Raw genomic sequence first — 26,876 nt, 5'->3', positions numbered from 1 at the left:
GGGGGTGGGGACAGGCACAGACAAAAGATTTCCGCCTTGTGCAAAGCTATAAAAGGGGGTGGAGCAGGACAAAAGGTGCTGCCAATCATGAGAAAACCCCTGCTTACCACCTGAGATGTCTGCGGGAACTAACAAGGACTGCACCAGGGGATAGGATCGGCCCCAAAGTAGGAAGGAGTCTAGTCTGTGAAAGAAGCTTATTGGAACATCTCTGAGGGTGAGGTATTACCTGTAATTAGTTTCTTAATGTATTAGGCTTAGACTTGTGTGTTTTTGCTTTATGTTGCTTGGTGGCTTACTTTGTTCTGGCTGTTATTACATGAAACCACCTAAATCCTACCTTTTATACTTAATAAAATCATTTTTGTTTATTGAAAAACTCAGAGTAAGTGATTACTACCTGGGGGGAGCAAACAGCTCTGCATATCTCTCTATCAGTGTTATAGAGGGCAGACAATTTATGAATTTATGAGTTTTTCAGACTCACTGCTTCCCAGGATAGAGTCCCCCCTCCTGGAAATTTGGCCTACATTCTTTGTTCCTAGATGCATACATTTACATTTGGCTGTATTAAAAGACATTTTGTTTGCTTGCGCCCGGTTTACAAAGCAATCCAGATCACTCTGAATCAGTGGCCTGTCCTCTTCATTATCTACCACTCCCCCAATTTTTGTCTCATCTGCAAACTTGATCAGTGATGATTTTATGTTTTCTTCCTCGTCACTGATAAAAATGTTAATAAACATAAGGCAAGAACCAATCCCTGTGGGACCCTACTGCAAACACACCCATTCGATGATGATTTCCCATTCACAGTTGCATTTTGAGACCTATCAGTTAGCCAGTTTTTAATCCATTTAATGTGTGCCATGCTCATTTTATATTGTTCGTTTTTTTAATCAAAATGTTGTGCGATACCAAGTCATGAAACAATGAAAATTTTATCAACGCATTTTCTTCCATGCTCTTTAAACTCCTTCTAGAACTTATTTGATATCATCACTTTTATGTAGTAGGAAGTTGCACATTGTCTAGTATAATTATTTCAAGTATTTGTTTACATTTTTCACAGGCTTTTTAATGTCTTAGGAAGTCATTTAAGGGGCTCAAATAATCTAAAATCTGATTTTGCTACGTTTTATTTCTTACTTGCTTGAAATACTGCAAGAAGACTAAATCTCTTGTTATTTTCCCCTCACATATATGGCATTAAAATATATGAAGTAAACACAAATATAAATACCAAGATATTTGGGGGGGGGGGGGGGGTTCAGGTTATGCATCCAATGAACCATTTGAATGATATATTATTAATTAATGGAAAATTTAATGCAGTCATATTTTAAAAACTAAATCTTATAAGAAATATAGTCTCAAAGTTTTACATCCTAAATGACCTTGGCTTCCGATAGATCAGATCTAAAAGATATCTCTCTATCTGCAAGTAAGCAGAGGATCTGCAAGATAAATTATCTACCGGATACCTACTTAAAAGGTTGATTCATATAAAGCAACCAAAAATTACCCCCAAAGAAGGATTACTGAGAATTAGGAGTTGGATTTGGGTGGCACATTTAGGTTTGGAAAACCAGCAATATTTTTTGACAGGCCACCATTTCAATTCCTCCCTGCTACTCCACAATCTGTCAGCATCCATCTCTGTTGACACCGCTGCCATGAGAAGTAGATACCTGCTAAGGTTTCTCTTTTTTTAGCAGAATCTTATGTAGCCCTTTATGATTTATGCACATTCTGCCTGCCCAGCCTAATGGGAACATGTAGTACATCCCTCCAAATATATATCATTAAAATGAAAATCAAACCCCCTGCACTACATTGACAATAGGAACAGGAGAAAATTGTGGCCACAGAAAAATTGCTTATCTTTCAAGTTTTTGGTCTCTATTCAAATGTGGCAATAACCTGAAAATACTAGTTTTTTCCTAATTTTTATATTTTAATTGCCAAGACATAACTGTTATAGTGTAAATAGATTAGCTACTGCCATGTTATCCCATGCCTCATCTACCTGGGAGGTTTAGTTCTCGCACAGTTGATGCATACTAATTGGTGTGCAATATGTAAGCTGTACCAGTAGCATACACACTGGATGACTGTGGCCTCTTTCAATTTTCATCACTGTGTACGCATGGGAAGGTCTTGGTATATACTATGTGCATGGCATTCTGGGAGGGTATCCCATGATCTCTGCTTTGCTGCTGAGCAGTGTGTGGTCTGCAATTTTTTCTGCTGTGCATTGTGGGATGCATAGCAGAAGCCAGTGGAAGTCTGGGAAAACAGTGTTTCTGGGCTCAGAAAACCAATGTCAATTGCTGGGAAAGGGTCATTCTGCAGAACTGGGATGACCAGCACTAGAGGGACAATTTCAGAATGGAGAAGGCAACCTTTTTTGAGATCTGTGCTGAACTAGCTCTGGAGCTGCAGGGGCAGTGTATCAACATGAGGTGCTCTGTACTTGAGGACAAATGGGTTGCCATTACCATCTGGAAGCTGGCCACCCCTGAATGTTAACAGACCAGAGCCAAACAATTTGGCATCAATTGTTGAGGCTATTGCCATACAGGGGTGTGATGCCATACATAAGGTACTGTTGCACCAGGTTATAAACCTTATTAATGTTCAGGAGATTGTTGATGGCTTTGTAAGCATGGGGTCCCCAAACTGTATTGGGGAAACTGGCAGGATCCATCTGTCTATTGCTTGCCCCCAACAGCAGGGTTTGGAGTTTATAAACAGAGAGGGGTCTTTCTCCATGGTGTTCCAAGGCCTGGTTGATTGTCATGGTAGATTCACAAACATAAATGCAGGGTGGTGTGGAGAATCCATGATGCTAGCATCTTTCAGAATTCAGCTCTGTGTACCTTAATGAATAATTAAGTTGTCATGGGATAAGAGGGAAGATCCTTTCATGGACTGAGAACTGGTTAAAAGACAGGGAATAAAGGGTAGGAGAGGGGTAACTAATGGTGTTCCCCAGAGTCAGTCCTAGGCCCAATCCTATTCAACCTATTCATAAATGATCTGGAGAAAGGGATAAACAGCGAGGTGGCAAAGTTTGCAGATGATACTAACTGCTCAAGATAGTTAAGACCAAAGCAGACTGTGAAGAACTTCAAAAAGATCTCACAAAACTAAGTGATTGGGCAACAAAATGGCAAATGAAATTTAATGTGGATAAATGTAAAGTAAGGCACATGGGAAAAAATAACCCCAACTATACATACAATATGATGGGGGCTAATTTAGCTACAACTAATCAGGAGAAATCTTGGAGTCATCGTGGATAGTTCTCTGAAGACAGTCACACAGTGTGCAGTGGCAGTCAAAAAAGCAAACAGGATGTTAGGAATCATTAAAAAAGGGATAGAGAATAAAATGGAGAATATCTTACTGCCCTTATATAAATCCATGGTACTCCCACATCTTGAATACTGTGTACAGATGTGGTCCCCTCATCTCAAAAAAAATATACAGGCATTAGAAAAGGTTTAGAAAAGGGCAACTAAAATGATTAGGGATTTGGAACGGGTCCCATATGAGGAGAGAATAAAGAGGCTAGGACTTTTCATCTTGGAAAAGAGGAGACTAAGGGGGGATATGATAGAGGTATATAAAATCATGAGTGGTGTGGAGAAAGTGAATAAGGAAAAGTTATTTACTTGTTCCCATAATATAAGAACTAGGGGCCACCAAATGAAATTAATGGGTAGCAGATTTAAAACAAATAAAAGGAAGTTCTTCTTCACTCAGCGCACAGCCAACATGTGGGAACTCTTTGCCTGAGGAGGTTGTGAAGGCTAGGACTATAACAGGGTTTAAAAGAGAACTGGATAAATTCATGGAGGTTAAGTCCATTAATGGCTATTAGCCAGGATGGGTAAGGAATGGTGTCCCTAGCCTCCATTTGTCAGAGGGTGGAGATGGATGGCAGGAGAGAGATCACTAGATCTTTACCTGTAAGGTTCACTCCCTCTGGGGCACCTGGCATTGGCCACTGACGGTAGACAGGATACTGGGCTGGATGGACCTTTGGTCTGACCCAGTATGGCCATTCTTATGTTCTTATGAGACTTTTCCCCCATTATTACTATGGACATTAATGGTGTGGAGAGTACACTAGTTATCCTGAAACACTCATCTTATAATTTGCTTCTCTAGCTAATTAAGCAATTCACAGGGCACTTGAACAGAAGAAAGGAACTGTTTAAGTCTGTGGCCTCAATAGTTGCAGAATGACAGTGGAGCACGCATTTGGCCATTTTTGAGTCTCAGACCTCAAAATATGCAGCTATACATCCACGTTATCCCAGGGAAGAGGGTTGGTGAATGGATTAAGACCATTGCAATGTCTTTTATGGGGTGATAGAACTGGCACATTGTGGCATTCCTTATTTTATTTTGTGATTGTAAAATCCTATAACATGCAAAATTTATTCATTTATTTATGATTACAGATTCTTTATGAATGAATTTAATGGTTTTGTTTTTAAACAACAATTTTATATAACAACCACAAATAAACCTTTAATTAAAACAACAATGAAACACTGCAGCAGAGGGCACAACAAAAGAATGTGGGTGGGGGGAGGTCTCCAGTTCATAGGTGAGTTTATGCCTTGCCTCTGCATCTTCTTGTTCTTCTCTCTCCTGGTGTAGAGTTTTGGGTCTTGAAAGAGCTGGGCTTGCAGGTGCAATTGTTCTCGCTACCCTGAGCTTGGGCCAGGGAGTGGAGTGGCACCTGGGAGCATGGCTACAGGGGTACAGAGGGGAACACATGAGGGTATTCCCAGTACCCTGTAGTGTCCGGGGCACTACATTGTCTGCAGCAAATCATTCTGCATCTGTATTGCCTCCAGGGGCTGCTTTTACATGTCCCTGTCTTTCTCTACAGTGTTTTTTGCTATGGCAATGCTGTCTCTGGCCACTTCAACAGCCTCTCTGGAGAGCTTCCTGTCTTTTTCCCTCTGTGACCCCAAATACAACCTCCAGCTGTCTCTGATGTTTTCAATTTGGGGGCGGGGGTGCATCAGAAATGTAGTCTGCAAACATTTCATCCTGACTTCTCCGTTTCTTCCTCTTCAAGTTAGCCAGCCACTCAACTGTTGATGAAGACCCTGTCCTTAAGGGTCTGGCTGCTGCAGGTGCCATAGAATAGGAGAGTAGGGGGAAAAACAAGCAGTTATTGTTCATATTCCAGAGAGGCTAGAATAGCATTTTTAAACACGTATTTCTCATTTCCCCTCCCTGAGATTCTTTTCCAGACTTAACGGGACCTCAGAGATGATCAGTGGCGTGTGCATGGAGGCTCGATTGGGAATTTCTGGGTGTGTATATATGCTGTGTGGATTTGCAGTTGTGCCTTACAAGATACAGATGGTTAGGAATTATATTCCCAGTTTGGCTTTGCAGTTTAGGCAGTGCCTTGGAGGTGATTTTATGGTATCAGAGGGACTAATAAGGACCATCTGGGAGAGAACGGGAAAGTAATCCCCTCTATATCCCCTTTAGGTGCCCTGGCTCTCAATAATGTTACACTGAGGCAGGTGACAAGGAGACAGAGAATGGTGTTATTCCAAAAGGCAGAGGGCAGACCAGTGAGTTATGCTGTGAAGTTATTCACCAAGATGGTCCCCCCAGAAGTGCTGCAGGAGTAGAAGGGAGTTGTGTGCTGTGCCAGAAGCAAGGAGTGCAGCTATTCCACAGAATGTTTGGACCAAACCTGTGCTATGTCTTAGTATTAGATTCTGCTTTATCTTCCCTGCAGACATGCTGAAAGTGCACAGAGAAACAAATAAGGCTTCAGACAATCAGTGCAGAACCATAACTGCTCCCATTCTTTTTCTATGTGAGCCTGTGAAAAGCCATTAAGAGCTGCATGGCTATGCTATCCCTAAGGTAAACTTCTTATCCTATATGAATGCATCTTACAGGACACATATACCTCAGCAGGTATATGTAGTCTTTGTACCTTTATGGGCATGCAATGCCCATGTCTACCTCATGTAAACTGAAAACACTAACTAAACTTTTTTTCCCTGTCACCACTGTCTCCATAACCTGTTGAATTTCATGCACAACTGAATGTTTTCATTATTTGGGTATGCTGCCATGAGTGGGGAGAAGAATGGTGGGGCAGAGGTGACAGCTGTGCCATGCTGCTGGCTATTATTTTGAGCAGGCAGCTTTATTTTGTTTGGCGGGGGGGCACAGGGGCATGCATTCACTGAGCAGGACAGGTGCAGGGAGAGAAAAGGAAACTAGGTAGATTGGTATGTGCCTTCCGTGCCACAAGTCCCTGCTTGCAGCTTCCTGAACAGGCCAGTGTTCCTGTCAGGGTTCTCTCCCCACTCTGAACTCTAGGGTACAGATGTGGGGACCCGCATGAGAGACCCCCTAAGCTTATTTCTACCAGCTTAGATTAAAAATTCCCCAAGGCATAAATTCTCCCTTGTACCTTGGATTAGGTAACGCTGCTGCCACCATCAAGAGATTTAGACAAACTCAGTGAAAGGACAACTTGGAGTTCCTACTCCCCCCTAATATCCTCCCAAGCCCCCACAACCCCTTTCCTGGGGAGGCTTGAGAATAAACAAGATGAGCACAGACCAACCTTGGGTTTTTTTAGGACACTAAAAAAAAAACCCAATCAGATTCTAAAAGAAACAGAACTTTATTATAAAGAAAAAAGGTAAAAGAAGCACCTCTATAAAATTAGAATGGAAGATAATCTTACAGGGCAATCAGATTCAAAAACACAGAGGATTTCCCTCTGGGCCAAACTTTAAAGTTACAAAAAGAAAACCAGGAATACACCTTCCTCTCAGGACAGAAAAAATCACAAGCTAAAACAAAAATAAGCTAATGCATTCCCTTGCTCGTACTTACTAATTCTAATGGAGTTAGATTGCTTGCTTCCTTGATCTGTGTCTGGCAAGCACACAGAACAGACAGACCAAAACCTTTCCCGCCTTCTCCCGCCCCCAGATTTGAAAGTGTCTTGTCCCCTTATTGGTCCTTTTGGTCAGGTGCCAGCCAGGTTACCTGAGCTTCTTAACCCTTTACAGGTAAAAGGATTTTGTGCCTCTGGCCAGGAGGGATTTTATAGCACTGGATACAGGAAGGTTGTTACCCTTCCCTTTATATTTATGACAGTCCCGAAAGATGCATGCATCATGCACCTTTCCAGACCAGCCTGCATTAATGTCCATGAAATGCCCACAGTGATCCACAAGCGCCTGGAGAACCACTGGGAAATACCCCTTCTGATTAATGTACTTGGTGGCTAGGAGGTCTGGTGCCAGAATTGGAATGTGTGTGTCATCTATCGCCCCTCCGCAGTTCGGGAAGCCCATTTGTGCAAAGCCATCCACAATGTCATGCACGTTGCCCAGAGTCACCGTCTTTCGGAGCAGGATGCGATTGATGGCCCTGCAGACTTCCATCAACTTGAGTCCAACGGTTGATTTTCCCACTCCAAACTGGTTAGCAAGTGATCGGCAGCAGTCTGGAGTAGCCAGCTTCCACAGTGCAATCTCCATGCGCTTCTCCAATGGCAGGGCAGCTCTCAGTCTCGTGCCTTGCGCCACAGGGCTGGGGCGAGCTCATCACACAGTCCCATGAATGTGACTTTCCTCACCCAAAATTCTACAGCCATTGCTCATCATCATCCCAGAGGTGCATCACGATGTGATTCACCACTCAGTGCTTGTTTCCTAAGCCCAAAAGCAGCATTCCACTGTGGTCAGAACCTCCGTGAATGCCACAAACAATCTCGTGTCATAGCTACTATGTGTGGTGAGATCAATGTCACACTGCTCTTGCCTTGTAGTTTAAGGAATAACTCCACTGCCATTCGTGACGTGTTGGTCAGAGCGAGCAGCACACTGGTCAACAGTTTGGGATCCATTCCTGCACCCCAAAGAGGCAGGGTGAGCAATACACAAACCATTGAAAGACGACGCCAAATGCAGACAGAAGCACAGGGATTGTGGGGATGCAAAACAATGCATCACAGGGCACTGGAACAGGAACCAGGATGCCCCATGACCCCTTCCGCCTTCCCACAACTCTTAGCAGCAGAAGAGAAAGAGGTGCTCTGTGGGATAGCTGCCCAGAGTGCAAAGCTTCGAATACTGCTGGAAGTGTGAACATGCTATTGCGCAGGCAGCTGACAGTGTGAACACACAACAGCAGTTTCTCTTCAGCGCTCTCTGAGCAGCGCTGTAACTCCCAGCGCTGTAACTCTGCCATCGTAGACATGCCTTTAAGTTAGTGCAGGCTAAACCACCCACGTAGAAAAGCCCCCAATCTTACAGAAAGCTGTCTTCAGACAAAGAATAACGTGTGAATTTATTCTCCTTCCACTCCATCCACCTCATTGAGTTATGAACTTTGCACCCCTCTCCCATCCCATTCACTCTCAGAAAGGGGTGTGAACTTCAAATCCTAAATGGAACATTTAAAAGTGACCTGCAAACATGTTGTTTTAGTTGGGTTTGTGCCCTTTTTCACTTCTTTATAACATTATAAAGAGGATCTTTTTTCTACTTGTTAAACGTTATCAGGAAAGTTAAACATAGCCTTCCCTGGTATTGCTGGATGATTTTTTGTGGGGGAAGGAGTGTCAGAGGTGTATCCTCCGAACTCTCACTCCTTAAGTGGAGGAACAGGAATGCGGAATCTTTAACCAAGTGCTAGTCTGCTGTGGCAGCGCTTTAACGTGGCTTGTGTGGTCACGGCAGAGCACTGGAACAGAGCTCGCCCAGCACTCTAAAAAAACGACCTCCATGAGGGGCATAGCTCCCAGTGCTGATACACTGTCTACACTGGCAATTTACAGCGCTGAAACTTGCTGTGCTAAGGGGCGTGTTTTTTCACACCCCTGAGCAAGAAAGTTGCAGCGCTGTAAATTGCAAGTGTAGACAAGCCCTCAGACATCCTTTCACTCAAGCATTCATTAGGCAATTAAGTTAAATAGGTGTTAACAAAAAACAAAGAGTTTTAAACTCTCTGACAAAACATCCTATCCCTTCTCAACTGTTGGGCTTTCAGACTCTTGGTACAAAGACCTGAATTTCAAATGGAAAAAACCAGGAGTAAGAAACATGGTTTGTGGTTTTGGTTTGTTTGTTTGTTTTTTAGTTTAAAAAGGAAAACTAAAACAACTTTGCAGACCTTCTGTATTTATCAAAAACAAAAAAGGCACCAGCCTATTTCCCCCTTTATGTCACTTTTAATATTCAACATTATTAAACATGAATGATCTCATTATTTTCCTTTAAAAAAGGAAAGTCAGTGCAAAATTACATGAATGGGACATTAAAGTTGCATAATTAATTGTAAAAATCAGGACATGCTATTGCTGAAATTCCTAAAATAATATTAACTCAGGCCCTTTCCATACATGCTGCTAAATGTACACTATAAAATACACAAGACAAAAATATATTTATCTTATTTTTCTTAAATTAGTAGAATAGAAAACACTACAAACGTAGTACTTGGCTGAGTTACTGTTGCATTAGAAACCGTAAATTTTGTTTACCCTGACTTGTTTATTAAATTTTACTTTGATTATTCATAACATTTTATGCATTTAATTACATATTACATATATGTAATACATATGTTTTTAAAATATATTCATATATCACTCCATTTGGGCACATGACCACTAGATAGGCTTCTCTTACTATATCTTTTTCATTGATTGTGCTAAGAAAGCAACCCCTGACTGCATTGCAGTTCTGTTCTAACTTGTGGCACAAATTATTCAAACTATTATAATGACACTAATTAATTTCTTCCCAGCAAAAATACTAAGCTTGTTCTAACAGAAGAGCTTGAAGACAGTTTAGTAAGGCAGAAATGCTGGGGGGATAGCTTTGACTAGCAGGATTTTTGCAATGAAAAGGCCATAGGCTTAGCTCAGGACTGTTTTGTTCTGATTAGATATGCAGTATTATGCTACAATTGGCTCTACTCACTGACTGATTTTAGTTCCCAAATACCTGTCATCACCATCACTGATGCACTCAGGAAGAGCAAGGCTACAGCCGAACAGCATGATGTGTTGATAGCAGCTGAGGCGGTTGAGATAACTGAAGAACTTGAGGAACTTTTCCATTTCAATGCTTTTGACAATGGAAAGAACTGATGTTAGAGTGGTGTGGTTATATGGCAGCATTTGGCACTGGCTGTAGGTGATATTTATGCAGGCACCTGTGAAATCAAAACAGTCAAATTTAGAACATATGAACCAATCAAAATCTTATATGGTGACAGTAAGTATCTGCTGAATTGAATAGTTAACTTTAAACACTATCACTTCATACCATGAAAGAGGAGCATTTTCTTAGTGCTTGAAGAACCTGGAGAAGTTTGGGGTTTAGTTTGGATATGCAGCCAAAAGTTTGGCTTTCACATTTATCTGAACCTCTTGGTTCTTCAAAACTGGATTGGAAACTATATATAACAGGCTCCCTCATGAGTTTTACGTTAAAATTAGGATAGACAGACCATGAGAATACCCTCTTGAGGTATTTTTACATAAACTGTTCTGGCTGAAAGAGGGAAGGAAGCAGAAGAGATCAATTAAGGCTAGTTGGGCCTTCCACAAGCTTCTCCTGTCCTCTTTTTATTTTATCCAGATTGGTTCTCCCATCCCTAATTTTTCTGCATACATTGAAGGTTCTCAGAGGCCCACAGAAGACCTAGTAAAAATCAAGGGATAAAATCTTGGACCCATTGAGGTCAATGGCAAGACTCCCATTGACTTATTTGGGCCGCAATTTCACCCAAGGGTTTTTAAGATTTCCTCTCTTCTGCATACTGCTAATGAAAGTAAGAGTAAAACACTGACTTGAGGGAGGCATAGTACAGGTGGGCATTACACAAGCCTTCCCACACCACTGCACATGAGTGCACACCACTCTTGATCTTCAATTCCCTGTTAGTCCCATGCTGAGCACCTTTTGGCATATAGAGTGCCAAGTCTATTTGCACAGAGCCAAATTTTTCAGAAGAATTTAGGGTCAGATTTTCAAGTGCTCGGTGCCCTTAAACAAAGGCAATTTTTCAGAAAAGCACATAAATAAAGGCCAGATTTTCAAAGGTGATCAGCACCCAGTTGCTCCCATTGAGACACCTATGGACAGATTCTCAAAACATCTCTATATTCAATATATTTAGCTCTTCTGAAAATCTGGCCACTTATTTTGGTGCCTATTTTGGGCCCAAAAGTGAAATGCTTGCAAGTGCATGGAATTTTTTAAAAAACATCATAACAGAGTCTCAAATATGGATATGATGTAATCAGTCAAACATCTAGGTTGGTGGTCAGGGTCACCATACCAGACAGTTTAACGTATTTTACTGAACATGTGTAAAAGTATTTTGGACAACCTGAGAAGTGCCCCAATAGCCTATTAATCTTAGCCTGGCATGACTAATTGCTATTAGAATCTGGCTCCTTAATTTTACATTTCTTTAAAAAAAATTTTTTAATCTTATTTTAGAGAAGGATTTATTGAGCCTATCCTTCCACTAAGAAAAATAGTTTCTAGTAGAGGACTAATGAAAATATTAGGGAAAAGCTTATAAACTTCTTCTCTATTATTTTGAATATGTTTGTTCTTATATTATCTTTTTGTATATACTTCAGTTCCTGTATTCATCAGATCCTTTCTTCAGTGAGCCCAGTTACACTTTTCAGCAGTGGTGTAGGGCCCAACAGCCACTTTCAACTCAGTTTCTATTGCAAAAAATGATTTGGGGGTAAACAGCACCAAGTGAATTAAAATCAGGTGACGGGCCATGGACTGGTGCTAAACTATAGTCAATGATGCTGAGCTCATCTGAGGAAAGCAGCTCCTTAAACCTGCTCCTAGATCAGTTTTTTAAAGCAATGTGCAGTTCAAAGAAGTCTGGCTACCTCTGGAAAACTGCAGTTCTCTGAGGCCAGGCTCTGAGGGGAAACAGCAGCTGTGCTTTAAATTGCCACCAGGAGGAGCACTTGCCATTAAATATAAGGGGCAAAGAGATTTTACTTTTTCTTTTGGTAATGACATATTCCAGCTGCACAGATGGTAGTCAGCGCACAGCAGTGATATCACCCAAAAGGCCCAAATGGCTGGAAAGAATTTGACTTTGGATAATCAGTGTCCATAGCCATACTCTGTTTATATCATATCTAGTTTGGTAGAATTTAAGGCAGTCAGGTTGGGGTGGGTAGGGAATCATATTTTTCAATTTTCAAACCATTTGGAATCTCCATGTTTTTACTGGTTGAGGTTTTCAAATAAGCTTTCCCACAACCATTATGATTCATTATTTCACTTGCATGCCACAGTTGTGTACTTGATCTAGTGGGTGGCCAAACAGAATTAAGTCTCTCCACATCTGCTAATGCTACTGACAAAGGGCTTGTCTACATTGGCAATTTACAGCGCTGCAACTTTCTCGCTCAGGGGTGTGAAAAAACATCCCCCTGAAAGCAGCAAGTTTCAGTGCTGTAAAGCACCAGTGTAGACAATGCACCAGCGCTGGGAGCTGCGCCCCTCGTGAAGGTGGGTTTTTTAGAGCACTGGCAGAGCTCTCTCCCAGGGCTGCGCTGCGCCCGCACAAGGCACGTTAAAGCGCTGCCATGGCAGCGCTTTAGCATGGCCAGTGTAGACTAGCCCCAAGTTATTATTTATTACTGATATTATAATAGTGCCCAAAGGTGTCTATCAGGACTGAAGACCTATTTTTCAAGGTGCTGTACCAATAGAAAAGCATGGTCCCTGCTCCTAAGAACTTAAAGGAAAAATGACTTCTGTTCTCAAACAGAGGCAGACAATGAGGTGGTGGAAGGAGAGAGAAAAAGAACACTGTAAATCTGTTGCCCTGCAGCTGCTTGAAATAATTTTTTTCCCTAAGATCCAAATTTTGCCTTCAAACACCAGTAAGAAATACAATGTACACCTCCATCAGATATAGATTTTGTAAAGATTCTGATTCAGAAAAAGCACTATCAGATTGCATAGGGTTCCTCAGCTTCTCAAAGAACTAGAGAATGTTCTATAGGAATCTATGCTGGACTGGCAGCAGGATGTACTCAATGAGTCTTCCCCATCTCTAATGTCTATGTGTACTGCTCTCTTCTTTGAAGCTACTCCAGTGCTTTTTCTAAGGAATTACTTTAGACCACAGTTTTGTAATGAATGTCAAGTAGCAGGAAAACCACTTAAAAACTCACAAGAGAAAACATTTATTTAATCAGGAATTGGGACTTCAATCAAAAGCATTATATTTTTTTTGTTTGGAAAAATCCGTTCGTAATAGGCAATAATTTTAAAACTAAAGGGGTAATTCAAAGTAATTAAATCAAAACTTCCTGCCAACAAATAGACACCGAATTAAATAAGAACATAGTAAACCCCAAAATTTATTAATAAATCCACCACTGAGTTGCCACAACAACAAATGACAAAACATGATATCCCATATAAAGTCTAAATCCACCTTACAAACTCAAACTTTCAACATAATACCAGGTGAATCTGACTAACACTACAACATACTAACACCAAACACACTGCAAATCAATTGTAGAATGAACCAGAGATGGGAAAAAATCAGGTATGGGTACAGCAGAAGCCTCAATCCAATAAGAACATAAGATCGGCCATATTGGGTCAGACCAAAGGTCCCTCTAGCCCAGTATCCTGTCTTCTGGCAGTGGACAATGTCAGGTGCCCCAGAGGGAATGAACAGAACAGATAATCATGGAATCATAGGACTGGAAGAGACCTCAAGAGCTCATCTAGTCTAGTCACCTGCACTCATGGCAGGACTAAGTATTATCTAGACCATACCTGACAGAAATGTTTCTAACCTGCTCTTAAAAATCTCCAATGATGGAGATTCTACAACCTCCCTAGGCAATTTATTCCGGCGCTCAACCACCCTGACAGTGCAGAAGTTTTTCCTGATGTCCAACATAAACCTCCCTTGCTCCAATTTAAAGCCATTGCTGTTTATCCTATCGTCAGAGATTAAGAATAACAACTTTTTCTCCCTCCTCCTTGTAACAACCTTTTATATACTTGAAAACTGTTATCGTGTCCCCTCTCAGTCTTCATTTTTCCAGACTAAACAAGCCCAATTTTTCCAATCTTCCTTCATAGATCATGTTTTCTAGACCTTTAATCGTTGTGTTTTTGTTTTTTTGAATAGAATAGAATATTAGGGTTGGAAGAGCCCTCAGAAGGTCATCTAGTCCAATCACCTGCTCAAAGCAGGACCAACACCCACTAAATCATCCCAGCCAGGGCTTTGTCAAACCAGGCCTTAAAAACCTCTAAGGATGCAGATTACACCACCGCCCTAGGTAAACCATTCCAGTGCTTTTACCACCCTCCTAGTGAAATAGTGTTTCCTAATACCCAAACTAGACCTCCCCCACTGCAGCTTGAGACCATAGCTTCTTGTTCTGTCATCTGCCACCACTGAGAACAGCCTAGCTCCATCCTCTTTGGAACCTCCTTCACGTAGTTGAAGGCTGCTATCAAATCCCCCCTCACTCTTCTCTTCTGCAGACTAAATAACCCCAGTTCCCTCAACCTCTCCTCATAAGTCATGTGCTCCAGCCCCCTAATCATTTTCGTTGCCCTCCACTGGACTCTCTCCGATTTGTCCATATCCCTTCTGTAGTGGGGGGACCAAAATTGGACACAATACTCGGGGTGTGGCCTCACCAGTGCTCAATAGAGAGGAATAATCACTTCCCTCAATCTGCTGGGAATGCTCCTACTAATACAGCCCAATATGCCGTTGGCCTTCTTGGCAATAAAGGCACATTGCTGATGCATATCCAGCTTCTTGTCCACTGTAATCCCCAGGTCCTTTTCTGTAGAACTGCTGCTTAGCCAATCAATCCCCAGCCTGTAGCAGTGCATGGGATTCTTCCTTCCTAAGTGCAAGACTCTGCACTTGTCCTTGTTGAACCTTATCGGATTTTTTTGGCCCAATCCTCCGATTTGTCTAGGTCACTCTGGACCCTATCCCTACTCTCCAGCATATCTACCTCTCCCCACAGCTTAGCGTCATCTGCAAACTTGCTGAGGGTGCAATTAATCCCATCATCCTGATAATTAATAAAGATGTTGAACAAAACCAGCCCCAGGACCAACCCCTGGGGCACTCCGCTTGATACCGGCTGCCCGCTAGACATCAAGCCGTTGATCACTACCCGTTAAGCCTGACAATCTAGCCAGCTTTCTATCTACCTTACAGTCCATTCATCCAATCCATACTTCTTTAACTTACTGGCAAGAATACTGTGGGATCATCAAGTGATCCATCCCATTGCCCATTTCCAGCTTCTGGCAAACAGAGGCTAGTGACACCATTCCTGCCCATCCTGGCTAATAGCCATTTATGGACCTATCCTCCATGAACTTTAGTTCTTTTTTTAATCCTGTTATAGTCTTGGCCTTCACAACATCCTCTGGCAAGGAGTTCCACAGATTGTGCGTTGTATGAAAAATACTTCCTTTTCTTTGTTTTAAACCTGTTGCATATTAATTTCATTTGATGACCTCTAGTTCGTGTGCTATGAGAAAGAGTAAATAACACTTCCTTATTTACTTTCTCCACACCAGTCGTGATTTTATAGACCTCTATCATATCTCCCTTTAGTCGTCTTATTAATCTCCCCTCATACGGCAGCTGTTCCAGCAATCCCAGTTGCTTCCTCTCTCCACTAAAGATCCTTTAATTATAGGAAACACAAGAAACATAAAAGAATCTCAGTTATACATAGAAGACTGGGCAGTGGATGTGAGGATGATAAAATGGGGGAAAGTGTTTAATCAGCTCTCTGTGTTCTGTACCAATATGGCTCATTCTTCTTTTTGAGATGAATTAGGTTTACTCTGTATATTTCACTGGCTGGTGGAGAATGAATTTACTGAGCTGGTGATTTTTTCCATCTCTAACATATACGATCTAAGCCAGATAATCAGGAGGTCTAGTCTTAGAGGACTTGAGCTCATGTGCAGTATTGACATTGTAATAGCTGTTGCCAACTAGCTGTTATAACATAAAAAAAGATGCTGGGGACTTTATATAACAGTAAATGGTACATTTATTACTGAGAACCATACAGGTAGACATTCCAGGCTTGCCTGCCTGGCTACAAGTGCTGTAACAAATGCAGTGTGCTTTTGCCGATAAGATTACATAATGATGCCCTCCATACAAGACCATAGGTAATAACTTTGGTTTTTACTCCAGAGTTCCTACTATCATCACATCTCTCTTTTATTCTTAAATTAAATACATACAGTGTAACTGAATTTCAACTTTTTTACTTAACCATATCACCTTAATTCAGCACTCATAAATCTAATTTGAATCCTTAAAAATCTAGAACAATTAGTCTGTTTCTCTAGCCAGCTCTCTTATCACTCTGCCTTTAGAGGTAGTAACAGGAGTATCAGAGCCCTTCCCCCGTATTTGAACTGACAATTTGAGACTCAGTAGATTCAATAATACTGGTCTGGTATTGCTTGCATTTCTGGGTTCTATGTTGACACAGTTTCTGTTTGTTCCATATTTTCATACTCCTGCACAATTCTTTTTATGCTTATCAAATTCTGTTTCTTCTATAGACATCTCCTTCCTCTGTCTTAACAAGATAAGCAGTTGGAGCAGTGAGTTGGTCAACCGCCTTTGCAGGTTTCCATGTTCCTTTTTGACAAATACAAAAAGTCTCTCCATTTTCCAGAGGTGAAAAAGATTTTGCACCTTTGTCAAAGAAATATTTCTGCTTTGCTTGTCTCAATTTTAGGCTAATTTGTAGGTCTCTTGGTATCAGCTTGGGTTGTATCAACTGTGATGAAGTTTGTAATCTGGTCCTTAGTCATGTTTCCATGAGGAGGTGAGTACGTAATCCTCATCCTCTCAGAGGTGTATTCTGATAGTACACCAAGCTAAAATAAGGATCTGTATTATCCAACCTAGATTTTTTAAAGAATTCTTTTTACAGTTTGAATTGCTCTCTCAGCCATTCTGTTCAACTGTGGGAACAATGAACTTGAAGTTTAGTGACTAAAACCGCATTGCTTTGCAAAAGTCTCTGGAGAAAAACTGTAGTCCATTATCACTAATAAGTTCTTCAGGATGCCATACCTTGCAAATATAGACTTGCTGCGTCTGATGACACAGCATCCTGAGTCAAGCAAATGTCTACGTATTTTGAATACTAATTAGGGCTGTCAAATGATTTAAAAAATTAATCATGATTAATCACATGATTAATCACACTAACAAACAATAGAATACCATTTATTTTAACAGTTTTGGATATTTTCTACATTTTCAAATATATTGATTTCAGTTACAACAAAGAATACGAAGTGTACAGTGCTCACTTCATATTTATTTTTGATTACAAATATTTGCACTGTAAACAAAAGAAATTGTATTTTTCAATTCACCTTATACAACTACTGTAGTGCAATCGCTTTATCGTGAAAGTTGAACTTACAAATGTAGAATCATGTACAAAAAATAACTGCATTCAAAAATAAAATAATGTAAAACTTTAGAGCCTACAAGTCCACTCAGTCCTACTTCTTGTTCAGCCAATCAAGTTTGTTTACATTTGCAGGAGATAACGCTGCCCGTTTCTTGTTTACAATATTACCTTGTCATAAAGGGAAGGGTAAACACCTTTAAAATCCCTCCTGCACAGAGGAAAAACCCTTTCACCTGTAAAGGGTTAAGAAGCTAGGATAACCTCACTGGCACCTGACCAAAATGACCAGTGAGGAGACAAGATACTTTCAAAAGCTGCGGGGAGGGAGAAACAAAGCCTCTCACTCTGTCTGTGTGATGCTTTTGCCAGTGACAGAACAGGAATGGAGTCTTAGAACTTAGTAAGTAATTTAGCTAGATATGCATTAGATTCTGATTTTTTTAAATGGCTGAGAGAATAAGCTGTGCTGAATGGAATGGATATTCCTGTTTTTGTGTCTTTTTGTAACTTAAGGTTTTGCCTAGAGAAAAAAAAAAGTAAAAAGAATCACCTCTGTAAAATCAGGATGGTAAATACCTTACAGGGTAATTAGATTCAAAACATAGAGAATCCCTCTAGGATTCTAGTTCTAAGACTCCATTCCTGTTCTGTCTCTGGCAAAAGCATCACACAGACAGAGAGAGAGGCTTTGTTTCTCCCTCCCCCCAGCTTTTGAAAGTATCTTGTCTCCTCATTGGTCATTTTGGTCAGGTGCCAGTGAGGTTATCCTAGCTTCTTAACCCTTTACAGGTGAAAGGGATTTTCCTCTGGCCAGGAGGGATTTTAAAGATGTTTACCCTTCCCTTTATATTTATGACACACCTGAAAGTGAGAACAGGCATTCGCATGGCTCTGTTGTAGCTGGCATTGCAAGATATTTATGTGCCAGATGCAGTGAAGATTCATATGTCCCTTCATGCTTCAGCCACCATTCCAGAGGACATGTATCCATGCTGATAATGGCTTCTGCTCAATAGCCATCCAAAGCAGTGTGGACCAATGCATGTTCATTTTCAAAATTTGAGTCAGATGCCATCAGCAGAAGGTTGATTTTCTTTTTTTGTGGTTCAAGTTCTGTAGTTTCCGCATTGTAGTGTTGCTCTTTTAAGACTTCTGAAAGCATGCTCCACACCGCCCTCTCAGATTCTGAAAAGCACTGAAAGCAGTGAAATTGTTCTTAAAACAAACAACATGTACGGGTCATCCTCTGAGACTGCTATAACATGAAATATATGGCAGAATGTGGGTAAAACAGGGTAAAACAGAGTAGGAGACATACAAATCTCCCCCAAGGAGTTCAGTCACAAATTTAATTAACTCTTTTTTTTTTTAAAACAATCATCATGAGCATGGAAGCATGTCCTCTGGAATGATGGCCAAAGGATGAAGGAGAATACAAATGTTTAGCTTATCTGGCACGTAAATAGCTTGCAATGCCAGCTACAAAAGTGCCATGCAAATGCCCATTCTCACTTTCTGGTGACATTGTAAACAAGAAGCGGGCGGCATTATCTCCTGTAAATGTAAACAAAGGTATTTGTCTTAGCGATTCGCTGAATAAGAAGTAGGACTGAGTGGACTTGTAGGCTCCAAAGTTTTACATTGTTTTGTTTTTGAGGGCAGTTATGTAACACAAAGAAAATCTACATTTGTAAGTTGTAAGTGAAAGCACCATAAAGAGATTGCACTACAGTACTTGTATGAGGTGAACTGAAAAATACTATTTCTTTTGTTTGCCATTTTTACAGTGCAAATATTTGTAATAAATAACAATATAAAGTGAGCACTGTTTACTTTGTACACTGTGTTATAATTGAAATCAATATATTTGAAAATGTAGAAAAACATCCAACAATATTTAATAAATTTCAATTGGTATTCTATTGTTTAACAGTGCAATTAAAACTGCTATTAATTGCAGTTTATTTTTTGAGTTAATCATGTGAGTTAATTGTGATTAATAGACAACCCTAATAATAATCAACTAGAATAAGATAATCTGCGTCTTGAAACTCAGACAGGTCAGTGCCAAGTTTCTACCAAGGGACCTCATGTGGTAGCACTGGTTCCTTTTGATTTTTGTTTCTGAAGTTCAAACTGTGTTGCAACATTGTACCATGCCCTCAATTTCACAACATCTGCCTGACCAACAGACAGCATCTAAAACTCTTCTTTTACATAGCTCTGCTCCCAGATGATTCTCATGGATAACAGACAAGATCTCTTTTCTGAGTCCTGCTGATACTATGAGTCTGTCATTTTTAAAGTCAAGTCCACCTTGCACACTTAGTTCCTCTCTATATGAGCAATAAGCATAGATATCCTCTGGTACTTTAGTTCTCTTGTCTGGCCATCCTTGCAAAATAGTTTGTCTTAAGGTTTGCAGGACAACATCATTTGCAGTAGCAGCAAGAAATTCTTTCAATTTATGTTCTCAAATAGGCAAATAAGATATCATGAGATGTACTGCATCATCATCTTCCTACAAATTTACTCCTTCGCCATGCAACATGTATGCTCTGGATAAAGCATCAGCAATTGCTAGCTCTTTCCCTGGTCTGTATCCAACTTCCAGTTGATAAATCTGGAGTGTTAGCAATCATCTTTGAATCTTTGGTGGAGAACTGTACAAGAGGTTTTCTGAATGGCCTCCAGAGGTTTGTGGTCTGTTTCCACAGCTAATTTTTCCCCATAGAAAAACTGATGAAACCAACCAAATACTATGGCCAGCATTTCTTTTTCTGTTTGGACATAGTTCTGTTGTGCAGCTGTCAGAGCTTTCGAGGCAAAAGCAACAGGAGCTCTGTTTTGTACCAACATAGCTCCTAATCTGGTGGAACTTGCATGCACTGACACAGTAATTGGTTCTTTGACATTAAAGTACTTCAGCACAAGTGTACCATATGTAATTTTTTCAAGTGTTTATATACCACTTAATGTACTGGCATCCAGGCAAACTCAACATCTTTTCCCAATACTTGTCTTAAAGGAGTTGCTACTGTTGCCATGTTTGGGATATATTTCTCAAGGGAAGTAACCTTTTCAAGAAATCTTTGCAATCCAGCTTTGCAGGTTGTTGCAGCCATTTCAGTTATAGCAGCAATTTTTGAGTTCTCAGATGTTCGACCTTCTTTTGTCAAGTGATGCCCCAAATATTTTATCTGTCAGAGCCAATTTGCATTTAGTTTTGTTCAGTCACAGGCTCCTTTCATGACACCTATCTAGAACTCTCTTGAGCCTTTCATTCAACACCTTTGAGACCTTCAAATGTTACTCCTCGGGGCATTCTGCGCCAAAAATTAAGAATTATGCGCACAATATTTTAAAATTCTGTAAATTTTATTTGTCAAAACAACACTATATAATCAAGCCAGTTTCAATTATTTTGGTAATTTATTTCAAAATACCTGTCAGCAAGTATGTCTGTAACAATACAGACAGACACACACAAATTCCCCCAGGAGTAGAGAGTTAAAGAAACTCCTCTGACAACCCAGTTCCTGTTTCTCTGCCCCTTTCCCCACCCCTACCCCTACCCCAAGCCTAGCTGGGGAGCCAGACACCCACAACCCTTCCCACCCTGAGTTGCAGGGCCCCCCCAGCCCAGATACCTGCACCTTCTTCCCCCCAGAGCCCAGCTGCGGGGCCCCCCCAGCCCAGATACCTGCTCCCCTTCCCCCCAAGAGGCCAGGTACAGGGCCCCCCCTTACCTAGATACCCACACCCCTCCCCCCAGAGCCCAGTTGTGGGGCCCACATGGCCCAGATACCCGCACCCCCTCCCCACTCATAGCCCAGCCATGGGCCCCCTAGCCCAGACACCTGGGTTTCCTGGGCACCGTTGCTTCCTTCCTTCAGGACGTGCTGGGAACTGCAGCTGCTGGGAACCTTCCAGTTCCCTCCCCCTTCCCCCGTCCTTGTCTTCAATGTGCAAGCTGGGCTCTGCCGGGTCCAATGGCCCCTGGTGGCAGCTAGCAACATGGCAGCCATTTCTGTGTGGGAAAGGAAATTCTGCAAGCACGTTAATTTCTGCAAAAGTCTGCATTGTGCAGTGGCACAGAATTCCCCCAGGAGTAAAATGTCTGTTGGTACACTTCAGCAGCTGAATAGCTGCCAAAAGGAAATCCAATGAATCGGTACCTGCCAAATGGTGGGTTAAATGTAGAGAGTCTAGAACTTTGTCATCCAGCTATATTTGACAAAATCCACTACTGGCATCGAAGAGAGTGAAAACTGTAGCTTTTGCTAACTTGTTGGTGATTTCTTCTACTGTAGGCAATTGGAAATGTTCCCTTTATATCACTTTATTCATATCTCTTGGATCCAAGCATATTCTTATTTAATCTCAACCTGGTTTGTCTACAATTACTCTAGAATTAAACCATTTGGTAGGTTCTTGCACTTTCGTTATTACTTGCAGCTGTTCTATATGGTGCAATTATTTTTCTACTTTGTTCCTTAAGGCCACTGGAACTTTACAAGGCGCATGAATTACCGATAGTACTAGTGAGTTCATCTTTATGATTTGCATACCTGGATAGCTTCCTACACTTTCAGATACATCCTTGTAGTCTTTAAATGTATCCCTGTGGCTCTTTCTTTACCAATACTGACTCTTTGCACGAAGTTTAAACTTGCCACAACCCGTAAGCCCAGTATGACTTGTGAATCAATTCCATCACCTGAAATTCCAGCAATGCTTTTTTATCCCTATACTCACAATATAAGCTGCATTTACCACATACTTGCAGTTTGTCCCTTGAGCAGGTTAACAGCTGGATCACTGAGCTGCAAAGTGGTTTGGTCCTTAAAGTGCTGTATAACTTGACAGTACAGACCATCACATTGACCTATGCCACATTATCAATTTTAAAACTCACAGTTTTCTGATTGTTAATGAGCAAATTCACATTCCACTCATTCTTGGGAGGCTCCGTAATCAGCATATTCAGAAACAGATCCTGCAAGTGCTCATCTGTTTCTGTGAGGATAAACATCTGTTTGCACCGGGACGTTACCTTTCCAGAGTTGCACATTTTGGCAAAATGATTGTGTTTGCCCCATCTTCAGCATTCTTGCCCATACACAGGACAATTCCTTATGGCATGGCTATCGCTGTATATATAACAGCCCTTAGTTACTTCTGACTGCTCTTTTTTCATGTCACTTGATTGCAGGCTTTTATTAGCAGCAGAATGCCTTCCAGTCCATGACCACATATCTGCGTACTTACTAAAAGGTGGGCTTACCCTGCAGCTTGTACACGTTTTTCAGGTTCACCCAGCTCATTCGACAATTTTGCAGTCATTCCGTCTGCATGACATATGTCCATGCACGTTCAAGGGTTAAATTGTCTCCATCAATAACCTGCACCGAGTCTGATTACCACACAAAATGCAGTCTTTAATGAGCGAGTCACACAGTTCTCTAAATTCACAGGATTGCGCTGCCAGTTTTAAATCAGTCCCATATTGATCTATGCTTTCCTCTTCTGACTGACTTCTAGTGAAAAATGTGTGCCTCTCTTCATGGGCCTCAAACTTATTCTTTCAGACTTGTGTTTTTTCTTTATCTGTGGAATTGTCAAATTGAAAAGTGTTAAATACCTTTCTTGCTTCTTCACCTGCCACAGGATGAAATAATGTTGTTTGCAGCTGTTCATCTTTTTTGTCTGCACCACTCACAGTGCTGTACAGCTTAAACCCTTACTTCCACTTTCTCCAGTTTTCTGCTGCATTTCCTTCAAATACTGACTTTCCTAGAGGCTTTAAGTCAGTCCATTTTTCAGATGTTTTCTACTCTTTTCTTACTTTTAGCTTTGTTCTGACACCATGTAATAGCTGTTGCCACACAGCTATTATACCATAAAAAAGATATCGGGGACTTTAAATAACGGTAAACACTTAAGTTATTGTTGAGAACTGTAGAGACAAGTATTCCTAGCTTGCCTGCCTGGCTCCAAGTGATGTAGCAAATGCAATGTGCTTCTGCTGATAAGACTCACTACATAATGATTTTCCCCCATACAACATTATGGGTAACTTTGGTTTCTCCTCCAAAGTTCCTACTATCATTACAGACACTACACACTGCAGTGCAGCAGGGTTAGGACAGCTGAATTGCACTGTTAGAGCTGCTGTCCTTCAGATGAGACATTAAAAGAGCAATTTTACTCTAAAAATTGAATGTGTACAGTTGGTGTGGTTCTGTGTTTATTGCATCTGACTGACTGTGTATCAATGTCCTCAATTCACAAATAAAATTATGAATTTTCCAATTGCCATCCTGCAAACATAACCTAGGATCTGAAAGTGAAACTAAGCTGTTTCCTCTTCATGCATCTTTATCAGTAATAAAGATTCTGCAGGTCAGATTATGCCCTCATTTACGTCTGTAGAAACCCATTAAAGCTATTGGTGTGTGCCGTTGTGTTCAGAGGCCTAGATCCTAATTGTAGTATTATGCTCCAAGTTGATCAGCAGCAAACAAACACATCAGTCTTAGGTACACAATTGCAATAGAATAGAGAGTTGTAAGAGTACACATAATTTGGCATGAAGGATTTTTATTACTAGTAATGATGCTTGAAAATGAAAGGACTTAGCTTCATTTTCAAATCACAGGTGTAGTTTGTAGGGGTGTCAGAAAAAATCATATTTTTATTTGTAAATTGAGCAAATTTTACACTGAGTCATTAAGAGGTAAACATGGAACAGCACAATGCTATTTTATTTAGTAACTTTTCAGTATAGAACTATACTTAAGAAAAAAAATGTCCCTGGATGAAATCCTGACCCCACTGAAATCAAGAGAGACACTCCCACTGACTTCAATAGGGCCAAGATTTCAGCCCCGATCTTTGGAAGAGAAATGGGTCTGCAGCCTGAGCAGAGCTCTCCCTAATGAATTGGAAGGACATCCAGCTCCAGTAGTGGCCCCAGCACTTCCTCACTGGACCTCACCACTTGAGTGTAACTCATGAGCGGCAGCCCATAAATCCCCTAGTATCTCTGGAGCCTCAGAGGAGCATATCTGCTGAACCCCAAATAGAGAAGAGGGTGTTTGTTCACCCTCCATAAAATGAAGCTCTACCACCACCATGGAGACAGGTTTCTCAATCTGAATCTTTAAAGTAAGTTGAAAACACCTCATACTTTCATTTTAAAAATCTGGCCCTTATAGCTTTGAAGGATCTACAGTATGAAAGCAGCTATATAAACCCATTATTTTCTGTTCTGTTACAATTACACACCTAAGACTCTGGGTTTCTTTTGCTTAAGATAAGAACATAAGAATGGCCATACTGGGTCAGACCGAAGGTCCATCTAGCTCTGTATCCTTCTGACAGTGACTGATGCCAGATGCTCTGGAGGGAATGAACGGAATAGGTAACATCAAGTGATCCATCCCATTGCCCATGCCCAGCTTCTGGCAAACAGAGACTAGGGACATGTTAGGATATAGATATTCAGGCCTGTTTGCAAAGGCCTATATTTTAAGAATTTAGGTGTATTCTTATCACTTAGCTAGTTATAGAGGTATAAAAGAAAGAATCAAAATCACATTCTCCCTGTTTATGGGCCTTCTCTTACAGTGGCAGTCTGATAGCCTGTTCTTAGGCTAAGATCTTTGGCTAAACAGCAGAGGCAGCCATAAGCTAGGAAGTGTATGATCACATCCTCACATTCCAAACTAGTCACATTGAAATAAGGCAATCTGGGGCTGTTAGAAAGGTGATCTGATCTATCACCTCAAGAGAAAGGGAAGAGCCTAGAGGATGTAAAAAGAAGTTTAGTTTGATAGTTTTCTGTTCGGTAAGAACTCACTTATCAATAGACACAGCTGGGAAACCCTTATGTCTTTATAGATGTAGTTGTGAAATCCTCACTTCTGTATTGTTTTGTCATTATAGTTCCCACTTTGCTATTGTTTATTTGCATGGTCTCTGTCTGGTTCTGTGATTGTTTCTGTCTGCAGTATAATTAATTTTGCTGGGTGCAAACTAATTGAGGTGGTGGGATATAAGTGGTTAAATAATCATGTTACAACATGTTAGGATTGGTTAGTTAAATTTCAGTAAAATGATTGGTTAAGTCAGTGGTTCCCAAACTTGTTCCGCCGCTTGTGCGGGGAAAGCCCCTGGCGGGCCGGGCCAGTTTGTTTACCTGCCGCGTCTGCAGGTTCGGCCGATCGCAGCTCCCAGTGGCCACGGTTCGCTGCTCCAGGCCAATGGGAGCTGATGGAAGCAGTGGCAAGTACGTCCCTCGGCCCGCGCTGCTTCCAGCAGCTCCCACTGGCCTCGAGCGGTGAACCACAGCCACTGGGAGCCACAATCGGCCGAACCTGCGGACGCGGCAGGTAAACAAACTGGCTCAGCCCACCAGGGACTTTCCCTGCACAAGCTGCAGAACAAGTTTGGGAACCACTGGGTTAAGGTATAGCTAAGCAGAACTCAAGTTTTACTATATAGTCTGCAGTCAATCAGAAAGAAAAGGGGGGAATGGGAATGGGGAATGGGGGAATTGGAATCATGTTTTGCTAAGTGGGGGGAATGGGAACAGGGACACAGGTAAAGCTCTGTGGTGTCAGAGCTGGGAAGGGGGACACTAAGGAAGGAAACTGGAATCATGCTTGCTGGAAGTTCACCCCAATAAACACTGAATTGTTTGTACCTTTGGACTTCAGGTATTGTTGCTCTCTGTTCATGCGAGAAGGACCAGGGAAGAAAGCGGGTGAAGGAATAAGCCCTCTAACACACCATCCTTGCCCATCCTGGCTAAGAGCCATTTTTGGACCTATCCTCCATGAATTTATCTAGTTCTTTTTTGAACCCTGTTATAGTCTTGGCCTTCACAACATCCTCTGGCAAGGAATTCCACAGGTTGACTGTGCGTTGTGTGAAATAATACTTGCTTTTGTTTGTTTTAAACCTGCTGCCTATTAATTTAATATGGTGGCCCTTAGTTCTTGAGTTTGAGAAAGAGTAAATAACACTTCCTTATTTACTTTCTCCACACCAGTCATGATTTTACAGACCTCTATCTTATCTCCCCGTTAATCGTCTCTTTTCCAAGCTGAAAAGTCCCAGTCTTATTAATCTCTCCTTATATGACAGTCATTCCATACCGCTAATAATTTTTGTTGTCCTTTTCTGAACCTTTTCCAATTCTAATATATCTTTTTTGAGATGGGATGACCACAGCTGCATGCAGTATTCAAAATGTGGGCGTACCATGGACTTATATAGAGGCAATATGATATTTCCTGTCTTATTATCTACTCTGTTCTTAATG

The 26,876-nt window shown here is 41.2% G+C and overlaps 1 protein-coding gene across 2 annotated transcripts in view; it reads right to left on the bottom strand.

Annotated features, from left to right (window-relative positions):
- The window catches only part of CORIN (corin, serine peptidase), a 308,207-nt gene that overhangs the window by 196,289 nt on the left and 85,042 nt on the right, over positions 1-26,876 (bottom strand). For both annotated transcript variants that reach the window (XM_007071024.4, XM_043544404.1), the window contains exon 4: positions 10,032-10,242. In XM_007071024.4, coding sequence (XP_007071086.3) covers positions 10,032-10,242 — 211 coding nt within the window. The remainder of the gene's footprint in view (positions 1-10,031; positions 10,243-26,876) is intronic.

Source organism: Chelonia mydas, chromosome 4 (assembly GCF_015237465.2).
Source record: "Chelonia mydas isolate rCheMyd1 chromosome 4, rCheMyd1.pri.v2, whole genome shotgun sequence".
In the NCBI taxonomy this organism is placed as follows: Eukaryota; Metazoa; Chordata; order Testudines; family Cheloniidae; genus Chelonia; species Chelonia mydas.
This window is presented reverse-complemented; position numbering and strand designations above follow the sequence as displayed.